At 55.7% G+C, this 17,662-nt stretch overlaps 1 protein-coding gene and 2 non-coding genes across 7 annotated transcripts in view; 1 reads left to right on the forward strand and 2 right to left on the reverse strand.

The window, feature by feature from the left end:
- The window catches only part of DPP9 (dipeptidyl peptidase 9), a 50,203-nt gene extending 34,064 nt beyond the window's left edge, over positions 1-16,139 (reverse strand). For 2 of the 5 annotated variants that reach the window (XM_063599790.1, XM_055102891.3), the window contains exons 1-4: positions 15,884-16,052; positions 14,709-14,761; positions 12,064-12,154; positions 6,268-6,524 (exon numbers count right to left, since the gene is read on the reverse strand). In XM_063599790.1, the coding sequence (XP_063455860.1) occupies positions 6,268-6,524; positions 12,064-12,119 (313 nt within the window). In that variant the 5' untranslated portion in view covers positions 12,120-12,154; positions 14,709-14,761; positions 15,884-16,052. Of the gene's footprint in view, positions 1-6,267; positions 6,525-12,063; positions 12,155-14,404; positions 14,510-14,708; positions 14,762-15,883 lie in introns of those variants that run through there. The other 3 variants (XM_034944170.3, XM_055102890.2, XM_008972637.4) reach the window with 3 other exon arrangements.
- A 140-nt stretch (positions 16,140-16,279) lies between these two features.
- TRNAG-UCC (transfer RNA glycine (anticodon UCC)) lies at positions 16,280-16,351 on the forward strand. Its single transcript has one exon. It is a non-coding gene; the product is annotated as a tRNA-Gly (tRNA).
- A 535-nt stretch (positions 16,352-16,886) lies between these two features.
- Positions 16,887-16,959, reverse strand: TRNAV-CAC (transfer RNA valine (anticodon CAC)). The gene has a single exon. It is a non-coding gene; the product is annotated as a tRNA-Val (tRNA).
- Between the last annotated feature and the right edge of the window lie 703 nt (positions 16,960-17,662).

Here is a 17,662-nt window from a genome sequence, read left to right on the forward strand (position 1 = left end):
AATTTTTGTATTTTTAGTAGAGATGGGGTTTTACCATGTTGGCCAGGCTGGTCTCGAACTCCTGACCTCAGGTGATCCGCCCACCTTGGCCTCCCAAAATGCTGGGATAACAGGCATGAGCCACCATACCCGGCCCTTGCTTGCTTTTAAGAGGAGAACAGGAAGGCCACAAGCTCGCCGCCTCTGGGATTAGTGCTTAATTAGTAATATCTGTGCCATTTTTATTTCTTGTTACAGGCAGCCGCAGGGTCCTCCAGTTCCTCCTGCTTGCTTTCTGTGTCCTGACTGAAAATCACAGACTGCCCTGACCTCTGTGGCTCAGCCAGCTGCAGGTTTTTCCCTACAGGCTTGAACCAGAGCCTAGAACATTCCCAGGCACTGATAAATACCGAAAGCCAGCCCCGGCCCTGAGCCAAAATCCTTAAACCCTCACATAAACTCCATACCCTGACCCCCTTGCCGAGGACACACCTGGCTGTAGAACGCGCCTTTTCTCTGATGCCCATTGCAAGGACACTGAAGCCCACCCTGCACCGAAGGCCCCCTGGAAAATGCTTTGGACTCATCCCCCTGGCATTTAGGGTTCCTTTCTTTGGAATCCCAACCAGCCCCATCTGGGGATGGTTCAGGGCACTCCCTTGTGGGAACTCCTCTGCTGCTGCTTTTGGGGTGACTGTAGCTGTGGGTTCAGTGGGATGAAACAGAATCTTCTCACTATTCACAACAGCAAAGACATGGAATCAGCCTAAATCCATCAACGGTAGACTGGATAAAGAAAATGTAGTACATATACACCACGGAGTACTCTGCAGCCATAAAAAAGAATGAGATCATGGCCTTTGCAGGGACATAGATGGAGCAGGAGACCATTATCCTTAGAGAACTAATGCAGGAACAGAAAACCAAATACCACAGGTTCTCACTTTATAAGTGGGAGTTAAATGATGAGAACACATGGACACATAGAGCAGAACAGACACTGGGGCCTATTGGAGGGTGGAGGGTGGAGGGGGAGCAGCAGACAAAATAACTATCGGGTACTAGCCTGGGTGATGAAATAAGTTATACAACAAACCCCCGTGACACAAGTTTACCCAAAGAACAAACCGGCACATGTGCCCTTGAACCTAAAAGTTTGTTTTCTTGAGAGAGAGTCTCGCACTGTCACCCAGGCTGGAGTGCAATGGCGCAATCTTGGCTCACTGCAACCTCCACCTCCTGGGTTCATGCGACTCTCCTGCCTCAGCCTCCCGAGTAGCTGGGATTACAGGAGCACACCACCACACCCGGCTAATTTTTTGTAGTTTTAGTAGAGACAGGGGTTTCACTATGTTAGCCAGACTGGTCTTGAAATTCTGACCTCGTGATCTGCCTGCCTCGGCCTCCCAAAGTGCTGGGATTACAGGCGTGAGCCACCACACCCGGCCAGTTGTTTGTTTGGTTTTTTTTTTAAAGAAAGAAACAGCAACTTCTAGTTGTGGCAAGGAACACAGGTTTCCCACGCATGAGGAAGCGCGCTTGTGAAGTACAGTAGTGACGGAAGGATGTACTTAAAGAAAAAGATTAGATTAACAGGGTTCCTTTTAAAGTGTATTTATGAAAAATGCAAAGTTCAGTGAGATGTGTGTGGGAAGGAGAAAAATCATGCGGAGACTCAGGGGTGAGCAAAAGAACGCAAGTGCTGGAAACACGACTCAATCTCTAAGAGCCCTTGAAGCTGCCAGGACCCTGCCCGTCCGGCCGCCCATGGGGATGAGGGTCAAGTGATGTGTGATTTCGCTCGTGTGAAATGTCCAGAACAAGCCAATCCACAGAGACAGGAAGTGGGTTCGTGGTTGCCCGGGGCTTGGGAGTGATGGTTGATGGGGTTGCTTTTTGGGGCGAGTGAATGTTCTAGAAGTAGACAATGGTGATGGCTGCACAACTCTGTGAATGCGTGACTAAAAGCCACTGAGTTTCACACCTTCAAAAGTGAAACTGTGCAATGTGAATTACATCTCAATTTTTAAAAAGCACCCTGGGCCAACAGGAGGGGTGGGAGGGATGGGAGGGCCTGGGCAGCTAGTCCACAGGGACTCTCCGGGAGAGCTGGAGCTTTCCAAACAGGAAATCAAAGCCACAGACTTGCCAAGGACACCAGGGCCACCTCCTTCTAGGCTGATTAATCAATGATCACCAAATGGCCCCTGCCAGCACATTCCTCGGGCGAGCTGCTGCTGGCACTATGATGGTGACAACTGGCCTTTGAGGCAAGGGCTAGAGGTGACCGCCAAGAGCTGTGGATTTCTGCTGCCCCATCCCTCCTTTGACCTCCCTCACCAGCTCTGCCCCTGCAAACACACCTGATGCCAACCTGTCACCCACCCATGCCCCGGTGACCCAGGCTTGTGCAAACACCATTTCCCGTCACTGCACGCTGTGGCCTCGAGTGGCTGGCCTGGCGGGGGATCGTGATCCACACAGGGCTAGGGCTCTCCCCTGGATCTCACCCTGGGACGTTGGGAGACAGGAATTCTTGCTTTCCCTTTCGAGGGAGTTCCAGAACTGTCTGGAACCCTGTGGCCTCCTCCAGCCACAGAAGTCACCGTTTGCAGTGGGGAGAGGCTGATCCACGTGGGGCAGGGGCGGGGTCGGGAGCGTTTCCCAATGCTGCAGTCTGAGGCCTGGAACCTGAGCCGGCCCCAGCCCATCTTCCCAGCAGCAGGAACCGCACGTTCCCCCGCTGCTCCTGCTAGCCTGACGCTGGGGGCTTTATCATGTGGATCTGAAAGAGCCGTTCCGGAGGGGCCCAGTGATTAGCTCCACATGCCCCACAGCAAACCTGGTGCCTGCTGAGGGGACAGGTCCCATGCTTTGAGCAGCAGGCCAGGCCTGGCCTTGGAGTCTGGACGCTGGGCTAGTGCTAAGAAGTGTTATTATTACTCAGGGGCTGGGGGGAGGCCTGCCCCGAGAACCTGGATGTGACGTGAGCTCAGTGCTGCCCCTGACCGTGTGAAGTGACAGCCTGGAGTCGTTGAAGGGTGAATTTCACCCCGAAAGGGGCAGTCTGGTTTTTGAGCTACTCTAGGTACGTTCTGGGGTTTCTGCCAAGTTCATGCCCACTGGGGTGGGCCCTCAGCACCTCCCGTGTCCTGTGAGGACCTGCCCGTCCCAGCCCCAGACACACACACGAGCCACAGGCGACCCGACGAGCTCATCTATGCGGAGTCAATCTGAATCTTTGTCCCGGACATTTGGAGAAAGTTCCTCCGTTTCTGCTGGTGGCTAGAACCTGAGGCATGGAATCCCGGGGGCTGTGGAGGGGTTGCGGAGGACAGGTGGGGTGGACCCAGGCACGGACGGATGCCTGGCTTCTGGAAGGCTCTGGTTCTCAGGCGCTGCTTCCTGAGGTCCACTGGGCTTTCTGCTCTTGGGTTCCATGAGATGCCACTCTACCTTTACTCCAGGGGTCCTTCATGGCTCAGATGAGCTTGGAGGGTTTCTGTCCCTTTTAGCAGCTCCACGGAGATTTGAATGATGGCCCTGACAGAGAGGTGTCCACATCCTGGGGCTCGGGTGTGGAGGCTACGTTACACAGAGAGACAGGCCTGTGCAGCTGGGATTAAGTGAAGGCTCTTGAGCTGAGGAGATGATCCTGGATTACCCAAGTGAGCCAGATGGCATCATGAGTCCTTATCAGAGGGAGGCAGGCCAGGCACGGTGGCTTACGCCTGTAATCTCAGCACTCTGGGAGGCTGAGGCAGGTGGATCACCTGAGGTCAGGAGTTTGAGACCAGCCTGGCCAACATGGAGAAACCCTGCTTCTACTAAAAATACAAAAATTAGCTGGGTATGGTGGCAGGCACCTGTAATCCCAGCTACTCGAGAGGCTGAGGTAGGAGAATCGCTTGAACCCAGGAGGCGGAAGTTGCAGTGAGCCAAGATCGCGCCATTGCACTCCAGCCTGGGTGACAGAGCGAGACTCCATTTCAAAAAAAAAAAAAAAAAAGGAGGCAGAGGGGAATTTCAGACAGAAGAGAAGGAGAGGAGGAGGAGGAGGCTGTGTGACCATCAGGCCAGAAGTTCCAACGTTGTGGCCACAAGCCAAGGGATGCCAGCTGCCACCAGAAGCTGCAAGAGGCCAGGACTGGTTCTCCTCTGGAGCCTCCAGAGGGAGCGTGGCCCTGATGATACCTTGATCTTGGATTTCTGCCCTCCAGAAGTATGAATCATTTTCACAATGGCAGCCACAGAAAACTCCTCCAAATGCCCTGACCAGGACAGCAACCCCAAAGGGAGCAAGTGGCCCGAGACTGTGGACGCCACAGGATAAAAAAGAGGCAACGGCCCATGGCAGCCGTGGTCTGTACACTTGTAGTCGTAACAGCCAAGCTCTCTCAGGTAACTGAAACTCAAGCCATTTCAGTCCAATTTCTCCCAGACTAGAGTTGGCCAGCATTCTTAAAGGCTCAGACAGCCCAGGTGCAGTGGCTGATGCCTGAAACCCTAGCATTTTGGGAGGCTGAGGCAGGAGGATTGCTTGAGCCTAGGGGCTCAAGACCAGCTTGGGCAACACGGCAAAACCTCATCTCTACAAAAAATACAAAAAATTGTCTGGGCATGGTGGCACGTGCCTGTAGTCCCAGCTACCTGGAGGGCTGAGGTCGGGATGATCACCTGAGCCAGGGATTTCCAGGCTGCAGTGAGCTGTGATCACACCACTGCACTCCAGCCTGGGCAACGGAGTGAGACCTCATCTCTAAAAAAAAAATGAAAAATAAAAGGAAGACAGTAAATGTCTTCAGCTACGTGGGCCATATGACCTCTGTTGCGGTGACTCTCCTGCTGTAGCTTGAGAACAGCCAAAGATGTCAGGAAGTAACAGGGACCAGGAAAACCTGACTTCTGAAGACGGCTGTCACCTGCCGACCCCTGTTCTGGATGATTCTTCCTTTTAAATTCTTTGTTTGCCAAACCACCATCTGATTCCCACACAAGCCTGTCTGTGGAGAGGGACTGCGCTGATGGCGGAAGAAGACAGCCACCTGGTGTCCACCTCGGTCACTGTTGTTAGCATGTGGTCAGCCTCAGGCAGAGGATGACGGCCGTTCACTGGTTCCAATGCTGGCTGGGGGCTGCAGCACACGCGGGCCTGGGCTCAGGGGCTGAGGGCACCACCATGAGTCCCATGGATGAGTGCAGCGGTCTGGACAAGGATCCCAGCGCCACCCCACCCCCAAGGAACACTTGGCGATGTCTGAGGACATCTGTGGTTGTCACCACTGGGATGTGGCTGCTCCTGGCATGGAGTGGGTGGAGGCCAGGAACGCTGCTCAGGACCCTGCAGTGGCCGGACGGCTCCACCCCAGAGAACGATCTGGCCCCAATGTCCATGGTGCCAAGCGGGAGAGACGCTGCCTTTGGTCCCCAGCCATGTGTCACGCTGCTTTCAAAGACACAGGCCTGGCTGATCTCTCCAAGGTGTCCTTCCTCCCAGCTCTTAAGGCCTGTGGGTGCAGTGGGCACCATCCGAATATCCGCTGCCCACCTCACGGGAGCCAGGCCCACAGTGGCTGCAGAAGCTGCTGGAGGACATGCAGCCTAACCCGTGCCCTGAAGGCACTCGTGGTGCAGAGGAGCCCAGTCCCATGAGGCACTGCAGACGCTGCAGGAGGAGCTGCGTGCAGGCACACGCCCAGAGGAGGAAGTGTTGATCCAGAGCCTGCAGCAGGGGCTGCAAGCGCGTGGCAAGCCGCCCCTGTGCTGTCACCGGCGGCAAACCAGGTTCTGCCATCCGGGCGGCTTTCCCGGGACCTCGGGATCCTTCTTGACGCGCCTCCACGGCGAGCTCCTCCTGGAGTTACTCCCGACTCCCCCTGGGAATGGTTCAGTCCAGTCCTGTTTGTCACGAGCTCCACCCAGCCCGGACCAGGTGGCTGGGAAGTGACTCAGGGGGTGGACCCGGCTGACTAGCACTGGAAACAATCTCCGGGCTCGGAGCCACAGGGCCGGCTTGAGCCATGGCATCCTGGCCACATGGAGGAGCGGGGCTGCCCTGTGCATGGCTCCCTGCACGGCTGACCCTCCGGGGGCCGCCCCACCCACCCCGCGGCAGCCCTTCCCTGTAGTCAGAGCTGTCTGTGGCTGAGCCTCGAAGGACAGCATGCCCAGGGCCCAGCCATCCGAGCAGATCTTCCGACTCCTGTGGACCTCTGGGAACAGAGAGGACCAGGGAACTGCGGTCCCAGATGCTGTCCCCGCCCAAGCAGCCTGCAGGGCCCGGCTTACCCAGGTAGTAGAGGCGGTGGGAGTGGGGCCCAGACTCATCCGTCTTCTGCACAAACTGGAAGTCGTGGGGCGCCTTGTTGACAATGAGGCCTGAGTACTTGCGGCTGCCGTGGATGATGCTCCGGAGCCCGTCCCACGAGTGCTTCTGCACCTGGAAGCGGGCGGCCGGGTCATCTGTGGCGGCTGCGTCGCCTCGGTCGGCCGTTGGGGTCCCGGTGGTGGCCATCCTCTCAGCCCCCTCGGAATTCAGCGAGAAGCTGCGGGGAGGAAACAAAGACTATGAAAAAGGAGAACTGTTTTACCTACGAGCTGCCCCAATGCTGCCCCTTGCGAGGCACTCAGGTTCTTCCAGACGAGCCCCACCCCTGCCGCTTTCCCCACTCCCTAAACCCTTCTTGGGTTGGTCTACCTCTCTCCATGTCACTAATGCTGCTAAGATTCAAGCCACCATCACCTCTCAAATGAATGATTTTTAAAAACATTCTTCTTTTTGGAGATGGGGGTCTCAACTATGTTCCCCAGGCTGGTCTCAAACTCCTGGCCACAAGCAATCCTCCTGCATCAGCCTCCCAAGTTGCTGGGACTGCAGGTGTGAGCCACCATGCTTGGCTTTGGCTGAATGACTGAAACCACCTCCCACCAGGATGTTCCACATCCACTGCCAAGACCCCATCACTTAAAACCCTTCCTGGTTTTCCACAGTCCCCAGGATAACAACCAGTTCTCACCACCACCTCAAGGCTGCTGTCGACCCCTGCCAAGCCCTTGAATCTCATCCTTCTTATCCCTGTGACCCAGCCAAATGAGCCTTCACTCAGCTCCTCAAACAGGCCAAATTCCTTTCCACCGCAGGGCCTTTGCATATGCTGGCCCTCCTGCTCGGAGTGCATTTTTCCTCACTTTGCTTAACTTCTTTGATATATATTTATATATATATATACTTTTTTTTTTTTTTTTTGAGACAGAGTCTTACTCTGTCTCCCAGGCTGGAGTGCAGTGGCGTGATCTCAGATCACTGCAGCCTCTGCCTCTTAGGTTCAAGCGATTCTCCCGCCTCAGCCTCCCAAGTAGCTGAGATTACAGGTGCCTGCCACCATGCCCAACTAATTTTTTTTGTATTTTTAGTAGAGACAGGGTTTCACTATGTTGGTCAGGCTGCTCTCGAACTCCTGACCTCAAGTGATCTGCCTCCCTCAGCTTCCCAAAGTGCTGGGATTACAGGCATGAGCCACTGCACCCAGCCTGCTTGGCCAGCTTCTAATCAGATCTCAGCTGAAGTACTTGGCAGGCCCTCAGAAACCTTTCACACCATCCACGCTGAAGCTGGTCTTTCTGCTCATCTTTCACACGCCACCTGGCTGTCCCCCTCCCTCCACCTTCATCACAGCGGTTATTTGTGGGACCCCTGTCTCCCCCATGTCTGTCCCATTCACAGCTGTGCTCCCAGAACCTTAGCTGGTGGCTGGCACGTGGCAGGCATTCCACGGAGCACTGTGGAATGATTATCTCTCAGTGGGCCCGCGGGGAGACACGCTGGGTCTCGGGAGAGGCCCAGGCATGAAGGAATGAAAATCCATCCTGGTCACCTGTGCTGTTGGCTTGCTGTCCAGCCGGGGAGATGCTTGGCCTTCACTGGAAGTTCCAGAGCCTCGGGATGTGGGAGGTGCAGGTGAAAGGGTGAATGGCGCACCCTTCCCCAAAGAATATCCCACTCTCTCCTCCCACTCAGGACACTCTGGGTCCGCAAAGCAGCCACCGTGAGCGGCCGCTGCGGTGTCACATCTCCCACCACCCCACTCCCGCCCTCGTCACTTAGCACACTCCTTGACCTGACTGGACTGGCCAGGCAAATATTTGTTTTACAGAAATCTAAACATGGCCGCAGTGACCCAGTTCTGCGAGAGCCAGTGGTCTGGAAAGGGTGGCACCGGGGCTGGTCTCGCTTCCCTTTGTGGGCTCCGAGTGACTGCCGACCTTGCCAGAAGCCCTGTCCTCCGGGACCAACAGCTTAGCTTGGGGAAGTCGCTGCTTGCTTGGAGGAAGTGGGAAAACCCGCGGGAGTGGACAGCAGGGACTGGGTGTGAGAGAAGTAAAGGGCAGAGATGAGTGGGCCGCCTTGACTCTGCAGTGTGCCAGTTCCCAGAAGACTCTGCCTCTTGCCAAGAGGAGACCCCACAGGGTAACCACTGCAAGAGAAAGGGCCCCAGCCTGCTTTGAGAGGGAAGGGGAGAAAGAGCTGCAAGGATGTCAACGAGCGCCTTTGAAAGATCAGGACTTGGCCGGGCACAGTGGCTCATGCCTGTAATCCCAGCACTTCGGGAGGCCAAGGCGGAAGGATCATGAGATCAGCAGATCGAGACCATCCTGGCTAACACGGTGAAACCCCGTCTCTACTAAAAATACAAAAAATTAGCCGGGCGTGGTAGCAGGCGCCTGTAGTCCCAGCTACTCGGGAGGCTGAGGCAGGAGAATGGCGTAAACCTGGGAGGCGGAGCTTGCAGTGAGCCGAGATCGTGCCACTGCACTCCAGCCTGGGCGACAGAGTGAGACTCTGTCTGAGAAAAAAGAAAAAAGGAAAGATCACGACCTGCAATTGTCACCTCATTTGGGCCTTACTTGGGCTTGTGACAGCCCATTCTACAGGTGGGGAAACTGAGGCTGGGAGGTCACTGGAGTTCGCTCCCAATCAGAGCCGAGTGAATGAGCAAAAGGGGTTCAGCGGAGGCAGCCCGGCCCCCGGCCTCCCACTGACATGCTGTGTGATAAGCCCAGCAATTACAGCAGGAAAAGCCACAGAATGCAGCCCAGAGAACTGCCTGTGCCGTGCTCTGTGAGACACCCACAGCCTGTGGGAACCCAGAGAGCTGCCCATGCTGTGCTCTGCGAGACACCCGTGTCCTGTGGGAAGGTCCCGTAAGCCAAGGAGAGTAGAAGCCACCTCAGCAAGGGACATATGAAAGGCTCATGGGGCGGAAGACCCCTTGGGAAAGTGGCTTCTGAGTATCACGGCTGTGGGCTGATTTCTGGAGGTCCCTCTCCAACTCGACCCCAAAGAAATGACAGGGGAAAATGCTTCCCTTGTTTCATCCTACTTCATCCAGGCAGGGCCAGCGTGTCCTGCCCTCCAGCCAGAAGGAGCACAGTTTGTTAGTTCAGCTCCTCCTGAGACAGAAATAAAGACACGAACCAAAGGACATCAGCACTTACAGGGCTCTCAGGTCACACACAGGATGTCCGCGCCCACTGCAGAGCTGCAGGTCCCCTCCAGGGCAGTGGGGAGCCACAAGCAGCGTTAGGCAGCGGCTGGGACCAGGACCGCCTGAGCACTCAAGAACCCCCACTGCCCCGAGCACTGCTGGCAGCAAGCCCAGAAAACTGAGCCCAGGGAGCTCCTCTGAGCGGCCTAAGCACCCCTCTAAGCTGTGCTGCCCCAATTCAAGCCTGGCTCACGGCAGCAAAGAAAAAATGTGACCTTCGGAGCTCCCAAAGGGGCCACCCATAAGCTGAGAGCCTGCCCGGAAGCACTTATAGACCCGCGTGGCTTGTTTTCATTGCAAAGAACAATAAAAATTATCTTGCCTCTGATCACCACTGATAGCCCAAGAAGCAAAAATTCGATCCCGGAGATGAGAAATGAAATGAAACATCGCGAGAAACTTCCAGGAATCTTCTGGATGTGGCTAGACTCTTTAGCTTGAGCTTCCAGACAGGCCAAGGCTTGGTGCTGGAGCCTGGCCCTCCGCTGACCTCTCTTCTACCCGGGGGCACAGCCCGGATTGCAGAGAGGCTGGCGCAAGAGTGAGGGAGCGAGGGCTAGCCTGTGATGGGCTTTCTCCTCCTAGCACCACCCTATGCTGTGGCTCAGGGGAGTCAAGAGTTGACACAGCTGCAGAGATGGATTCCAGGCCACTTACTCAAGTCTACCTACTCCTTCCTTCGGCCAATCAGCTGGGTGCCTCTGCGGCCTGTGACACCACCAGCAAACAGCTCCAGACCTCCTAGTACGGCCTCTGTCAAGGCTGGGTGGCAGATCTGTGATCTTTTTAAATTTTTCATTTTTTTTAAGAGATGGGGTCTTGCTATATTGCCCAGGCTGGTCTCAAACTCCTGGGCTCCAGCAATCCTGCCACCTCGGTCTAGCAAATAGCTGGGATGAGAGGGGTGCAAGCCACCGTGCCCAGCTCCAAAGCTCTGTGATGTCTGTGTCTGAGCTGGTGCTTTGGTGGCGAGCAGGGGCGGGGGAGTAGTTGGAGATGGGGGAAGTATTTGGACGCCTAGAAGGAACTGTAGATTCAGTGCTGACTGCAGTTCTGAGTTCAGGCCGACCACAAGGTGATAAGGCAGAAAGAAAGGTGGGAGCCCCTGGCTGGCGTGGGGCAAGGGGCATATGGGGGTGGTGAGGACAGGGTCCTACCCATGCGCTGGATGGGGAAATGCCTCAAGGTGGACTTTGGGCAGCCGGCCCAGGCCAGGCAAGTGCCCCTGCAAGTGGGGGCTGCCGGGGAAACAGCATGCCACCCTCTGTCCTACCCAAACTGCCCCCAGCACTGCCTGGGCCTTTAGCTTTGATGAGCAACCTTTACAGAGTCACCCAGCAGCCTGTGCCCAGGTGGGACACTAAGTGTGTGCAGATAAGGGAAGGGACACAGATCCTCTTCAGTAACTGACCCCTAAGGCATGTGCCCACCAGACGCTGGGACCACCCGGTTTTAGAGCCCATGGCTGGGCCAATCATAGCCCTTCACACCGTCCCCGTCTTCCCCGGTCCATTCTTCAATTCCCTTCCCAGCTGAGCATGCTCCACTGAAGCAAACAAGCCTAAGAGTATTAGAAAATTGAATACTGAGAAAGGTTCGCAGGGTCGAGGAATTCCTACCGCCTTTTCATCTCGTGCCAGGCCCTGAGACATGGAGTTTACTGACTGCCCCGGGGGTTGTGTGTCTAACCACATTCCATCCACACCTGACTTTGGGGGACTTCTTCAGTTCTGGGATCCTCCTCATTTTCAGGACCAAAATAATGGGCTCACACCTGTAATCCCAGCACTTTGGGAGGCCGAGGCGGGCAGATCACGAGGTCAGGTGATCGAGACCATCCTGGCTAATGTGGTGAAACCCCGTCTCTACTAAAAATACAAAAATTAGCCAGGTGTGGTGACACGCACCTGTACTCCCAGCTACTTGGGAGGCTGAGGCAGAAGAATCGCTTGAACCCGGGAGATGGAGGTTGCAGGGAGCCAAGATCGTGCCACTGCACTCCAGCCTGGGTAACAGAGCAAGACTCCGTCTTAAATAAATAAATAAATAAATAAATAAAAATGGACTCAGTGAGGTTGAATGGCCTGTCCAATGTCACCCAGAGAGGAAGGGGAGTGGAACCCCAGTCTCTTGGAGCCCAAAACCCACATCCTTACACTGAGATCAGCAGTTCTTACCCAGGAGTGATTCTGCCCCCAGCAAACACTTGGCGACATCTGGAGACATCTGTGGTTGTCTCAACTGAGGGGAGCTCCTGGCATGAAGTGGGTGGAGGCCAGGGACGCTGCTCAGCACCGTGAAGTGCCTGGGACGGCCCCACCCCAGAGAACATTCCAGCCCCAGCGTCCACAGTGCTGAGGGGGAGACCCCGCACTACGCCACACTGCCTCCTCGCTTGAAATAACCAGAACAGTCTTGGGGACGTGCTGGGGAAGCCAGGGGAGAGGGAAAGAAGGGGCCTTCCAGATCTTAGACTGTTGGGGAATTCCAGAAGCTGGGCCACATCCTCACGGATCAGGGCCTCCAAGGCCAACCTCACCTTCTCCAACTTCCGGTGTTCTCCTTGTCCAGGCGCAGTTTCTTAACCTTCCGCATTAACCGCTCAGCTGACCTCAGGAGGGCAGGGGTGCCTGTGGGCAAGTGGGAGGAGAGATCAAAGGGCTGCAACCCCAGTAGGTGGGGAGTGGGCGCTCCTACCCCCTTCGCCCCCTCATTTCTCCAGGCAGCCCCCCAAGCCTCTGGGGAGCACCCTGAAGCCAAGGGCATTCTGAAGAGACGATGCTTCAGGCCCTGCCCTGAAATGCAGGAGGTTCTGGGCATTTGCCAGAGCCCGTCATCTTTCTCAACAGGAGGTTCCTTTCAAGGTGTAAAGTCCCTGGGAGTTTCAAGTGACTCCAGGGACATCACACCAGGGCACCTGCTGGAAATAGAAGAATCCCAAATTCCTCACTGTGGCCGTTCCCTGATGGCCCTGGTGACCTTGCCTACTTGCTTCACCCTTGACCGTGACCTTCGGCCACACTTGCCTCCTTCTTGTCCCTCGACACACCTGCTCGCTCCTAGCACACAGCTTCTGCACGATGCGCCCCGTGGCCTGAAATGCCAGTTCCTGCTTTTGATATGACTTGCTCTTTCTTGCCCTGCGGCTCCTGATACCACCTCTTCAGAGGTCTTTCCTGAGCACCCCATCTGAAGATGCTACCTGACTACCCCCATCACCACACCCAGACGCTGATACAATGGCCTGGACCATAATTCCAGTTGTCCCCTTCCCCAGGGAGAGTGGTTCTCAACTGGGGGCAATTTGGCCCCTCAGGGGACACTGGACAATGTCTGGAGACATTTGTGGCTGTCACAACTCGGGGGTGACCCTGGCATGGAGTGGGTGGAGCCCAGAGATGCTGCTTAGCACCCCACAGTGCCCAGGATAACCCACCTCAGAGAAGGATCCCACCTCAAATGTCAGCAATGCCAAGCCGGAGACCCCTGCATCCATTACTTGGGGAGAAACTTGAGTTCAACGCCTACGCTCATATTAATACTGGAATAAACTTCCCATGGAACAAGCATTCTAAACGAGGGGGACCCCCAGCTCCTGGGATTCACCTCCTTTCTCCCTCCCCACTCAGGGTGAGGATTTCAATGTGTGCAGCCTCCTGGGACCTTAGTAGGGCAGAGGATCATGGGACACAGTCTCTTGGGGATCCATGGAATCCCCTAACCCAGGGGTCTCACCTGGGGATAACCGGCCTCCCCAGGGGACATTTTTGGTTATGACGACTGGGACGGTGAGGGGAGGCATGTGGCCAGTGGAGGCCAGCGATGCTGCTCAACCCTCTGCAGTGGACAGAACAGCCCCCCTCCCACTCCTCTGCCAAGAATGACCCAACCCTAAATATCAGTGGCAAGGCTGAGAAACCCTGCTGTGGGTAAGGGGGCACTCCTCACGGGAATGTCAGTTCCACAGGGCAGGCCACATCTATCCTGGTCCCAACAGATTGCCTGAGCCCAGACCATGCCTGGTCCTCAACAAACATTTCAGGTTGAATGAATGAGCTACTGTGCTTTCTTGGATGCTGTCTAAAGTCAAAGGGGCCCCTTGTTTGGTTGGTGCCCAACTACCTTCTCAGACAAGCCAGGTCCCATGATGCGCAGTTGCCCAAAGGCTTAAAGAAGAGAGGGCCAGCTGGGTACAGTGGCTCACGCCTTTAATCCCAGCACTTTGGGGGGCTGAGGCGGGCAGATCACCTGAGGTCCGGAGTTCGAGACCAGCCTGGCCAACATGGTGATACTCCATCTCTACTAAAAATACAAAAATTAGCTAGCTGTGGTGGTGCAAGCCTGTAATCCCAGCTACTCAGGAGGCTGAGACAGAAGAATTGCTTGAACTCAGAAGGCGGAGGTTGCAGTGAGCTAAGATCGTGCCACTGCACTCCAGGGGTGACAGAGCGAGGTTCTGTCTCAAAAACAAAAGAAGAGAGGGAAGCACATGGGAACAGGACTGAGATTGTAAGGGAAGAGGTTAAGCATAAAGTCACCACGAAAAATCACTGGCCACACTCTCAGTCCAGTGGTGAAAAGCGTGGGCTCTGGTCTCAGAGAGAAAGGTTCAAATCCTGACTCTGCCACTTCTGGGGAAGTCGCTGAACCTCTCTGAGCTTCCACTTCCCCAGCGAGAACATGGTATGACAGTATCTACGCCTGGGGCCACCAAGGGAATTGAATGAGACTGCACACATACAGCTTTTAACACAGTGTCTGATGTAGCACAAACTAAATGACAGCTAGCATTGTCAACTAAACAAGCTACTCAAAACCACAGGAAGGGGGAGACTCAAACTAAAGTCCTTTCAGGGCCAGAATCCACACCATTTACTGACCGGGTCAGGCAGTGTAGGTGGATCCAGGCACCCCTCCACCAAATCCTGCTGAAATCAGCACTCTCCCCTTCCTCTCCTCAAAGCCTTCAAAAAGCTCCTTCCAGGGGCAGCTAGAGGGGGACAGGGGTGGAAAGAAAAGCCTCCAGCAGGCGCACAAAAAACTGCAGCCACTGCCCTGCGGAGGACAACCACCCAGGGCCATAGAAAACCATTTCCTGCCCATGTCTATATTCTAGAGCAGGCAAAGGAATCCCACCAGCCCACACCCCAGCCTTCCTGGCTGCCAAACCCCAGCACAACTGACCTTCTAAAGGGTCCAGAGAGCCTCCATTCCAGCTGCAGGCGTGGGACACAGACCTTTATAGGATAAACATGTCATGAATGTGGCAGGTTAATGGAAGCACCGGCCAGCCGTTCAGCCTCCCCCACTCAGGAGCTGCAGACTGTCAGGCCCGATTCTACCTGGCTAGATTCTAGCTCTGCCTTGAAGCCCTGCAGCACTGTCTGCATGCCTTGGACAGAATCTGGGAGAGAAGCCATCCCACGGGCCCCGATTCCCCTGGGACCCAGCGGAGGAATGCAGGGATTGGGGCCTACGGTCCACACCCCCTGGGCTTTAGTCCCAGCTCCTCGAAAGCACGTTGGTTCTTGCCTGGGAGGCAAGTGACTTCCTCCTGGGGCCCCTGGGGAAGACCAGGGGGTGGGGGCCAAGGGAATAGACCACTTTTGATGGCTCAGAGGCAGCGTGAACAGGGAAGTGTCAGGGCTGGCCTAAGGCTGTGTGGGAAGAAGGTAGGCGGTTGGACAGGCCTGAGAAGGGAGGCTGAGAGAAGGGGGCTGAACCCTGTGGGCTGGACCCTTGGAAGACAGCTATGCTAACCACTACACCACCAACGCCTCGGCAGGAAAAAGAGTCTCTGGATACCCTTAATAGAGGGATCAAGTAGGGTTGAGGATCAGGACTGGATCGGGGAGACCAAGCCTCGGGGCGAAGGTTGGAGGAAGTGGTAAAGGAGTGAGGACAGGATGCAGGTCGAGGGAGGTGGCCTCTGTGCATATACAGCATTTGCATGGGGAGAGGGAGGAGATCGGGACCTCCAGAGCCTGCACGAAAGGGGAGAGGGTGTCAAGGTCTGCAGCTACGAGGGCGTTCTTGGGTGCGGCCACCTCCGGAAGGGGTCAGAGCCTGGTGGCCTGGGCAGCAACGGGATGGGTGGGGAAGCCCATCAGGGAAGGGGAGAAACTGGGAGGTGGCCTGGCCAGCGCAGGAATCGGGGAGGGAAAGAAGGTGGAGGAGGGCCTGGGGCGGAGAGGAAACGAGGCAGGGGGCCGGAGGGACCCACAGACGGGTGCATGGAGGCGCCGGAGTGCGGGGAGGCCAGGCGATGGCGAGGGCAGGGTCAGGGCCGAGGCGGGGCCGGTCAATGGCGGGTTCAGGCTCGCGGCCGGGGCGGGACGAGGCGCGCGGGCGCTGCTTACCGGGACGTGGGGCGGCGGCCGGGCTGGGCAGGTCGTCCCGGGTCCAGCGGCGCCTCACGGTCGCGGCTCCATGCCCGGGACTGCGACCCCGGAAGTGGCAGGAGCGGGGGACGACAGCCGCGGCGGACACAGGGGACCCGCCGGCTCAGGCACCTTTGACCCGGAAGTTGAGCGACCCAGGCGGCGGCCTGGGATTGGACACCACCAGGCACGTACCAAGGCGTCCGCGGCGCTTGGGGGGGAGCCCGCGGCGCGGCGGCCTAAGGTGCGTAACGCCCCATGAACGACATCTTCCGGTGGGTTAGGGAGAGACACCCCCCTGTGACTTGGTATCACTCAGTCAAACCCATGATCCCCCACTATTAAGGATATCCGGAGAGGATACTACCTACGAATGCGTTGGTGGTATAGTGGTTAGCATAGCTGCCTTCCAAGCAGTTGACCCGGGTTCGATTCCCGGCCAACGCATGCGGCGTTACTTTTGCGAGTTTGAAATTTTCATCTTAGTTTTGAGACGGAGTCTCGCTCGGTCCCCCAGGCTGGAGTGCAGTGGCGTGATCTCCGCTCACTGCAACCACCACCTCCCAGGTTCAAATGATTCTCCTGCCTCAGCCTCCCAAGTAGCTGTGATTACAAGTGCACGCCACCACGCCCAGCTAATTTTTGTATTTTTAGTAGAGATGGGGTGGGGTGGGGCGGGGTGGGGCGGGGTGGGGCGGGGTGGGGTGGGGCGGGGCGGGGTGGGGCGGGGTGGGGGAGGGGGGGCGGTTCACCATTTTGGCCAGGCTGGTCTCGAACTCTGACTTCAGGTGATCCGCCCTCTTCGGCCTTTCAAAGTGCTGGGATTACAGGCGTGAGCCATCAATCACGGAAAAGTTTTTTAAATCCCATAAAAATGTCTAAAAGGCAGGAGGAAGGCGAAAGAGAAAGAATGGGACTAGAATCGTTCTTTCGGTGAATTTCAAATAGTATATTACTCTCCGATTAGGAAAAACAGCTGATTTGTTTCCGCCCGGGATCGAACCGGGGACCTTTCGCGTGTGAGGCGAACGTGATAACCGCTACACTACGGAAACCGGTAGGCGTCATAGTTCTTTAAATTCTCCTATAGAGATAATGTTGCAGTGATAGTTGCGTTGTCCCACCAAAGAAACACTGGCTACAGTCAGCTAAGGCAATATCCGCTCTTCCTGAATATCTGTTATTGTATTTGATACAGTAGAGACCGAAAGAAGGAAAATAAGGAAGACAAAAAGAAATCCAATAAACACCCTTTCCAACACACCCACCCACCCACACACGTTTATCACTTTATCATAAATCCACCTTCCATTAAAACAATGCAAGTCAAACGGCCCACAAACCCATCCGGGGTCAAATAAAGCTTTTCATCTCATAAATATCAATCTATACTTGATATCACATTAGTTTCTGCAGATATTCACCATTTTGCTTTCGATCAAACTACTTTTTTGTGTGTTTTGTTTTTTGTATTTTTTAGAGAGAGTCTCGTTCTGTCGCCTAGGCTCGAGTGCAGTGGTACGATCATCCCTCCCTGCAGCCTCCACCTCCTGGGCTCAAGCGATCCTCCCACCTCAGCCTCCTGGGTAGCTTGGACCACAGGTGTGGACCACCACGCCTGGCTAAATTTTTTAAAATGCGTTTGTAGAGACGGTGCCTTATAGCTGGGACTACAGGCGTGTGCAACCACTCCCAGCTAACTTTTGTATTTTTTGTAGAGACTAGAGGGCCTGCACTATGTTGCCCAGGCTGCTTTCC

The sequence above is a fragment of the Pan paniscus genome, chromosome 20 (assembly GCF_029289425.2).
Source record: "Pan paniscus chromosome 20, NHGRI_mPanPan1-v2.0_pri, whole genome shotgun sequence".
NCBI classification, from domain to species: Eukaryota; Metazoa; Chordata; class Mammalia; order Primates; family Hominidae; genus Pan; species Pan paniscus.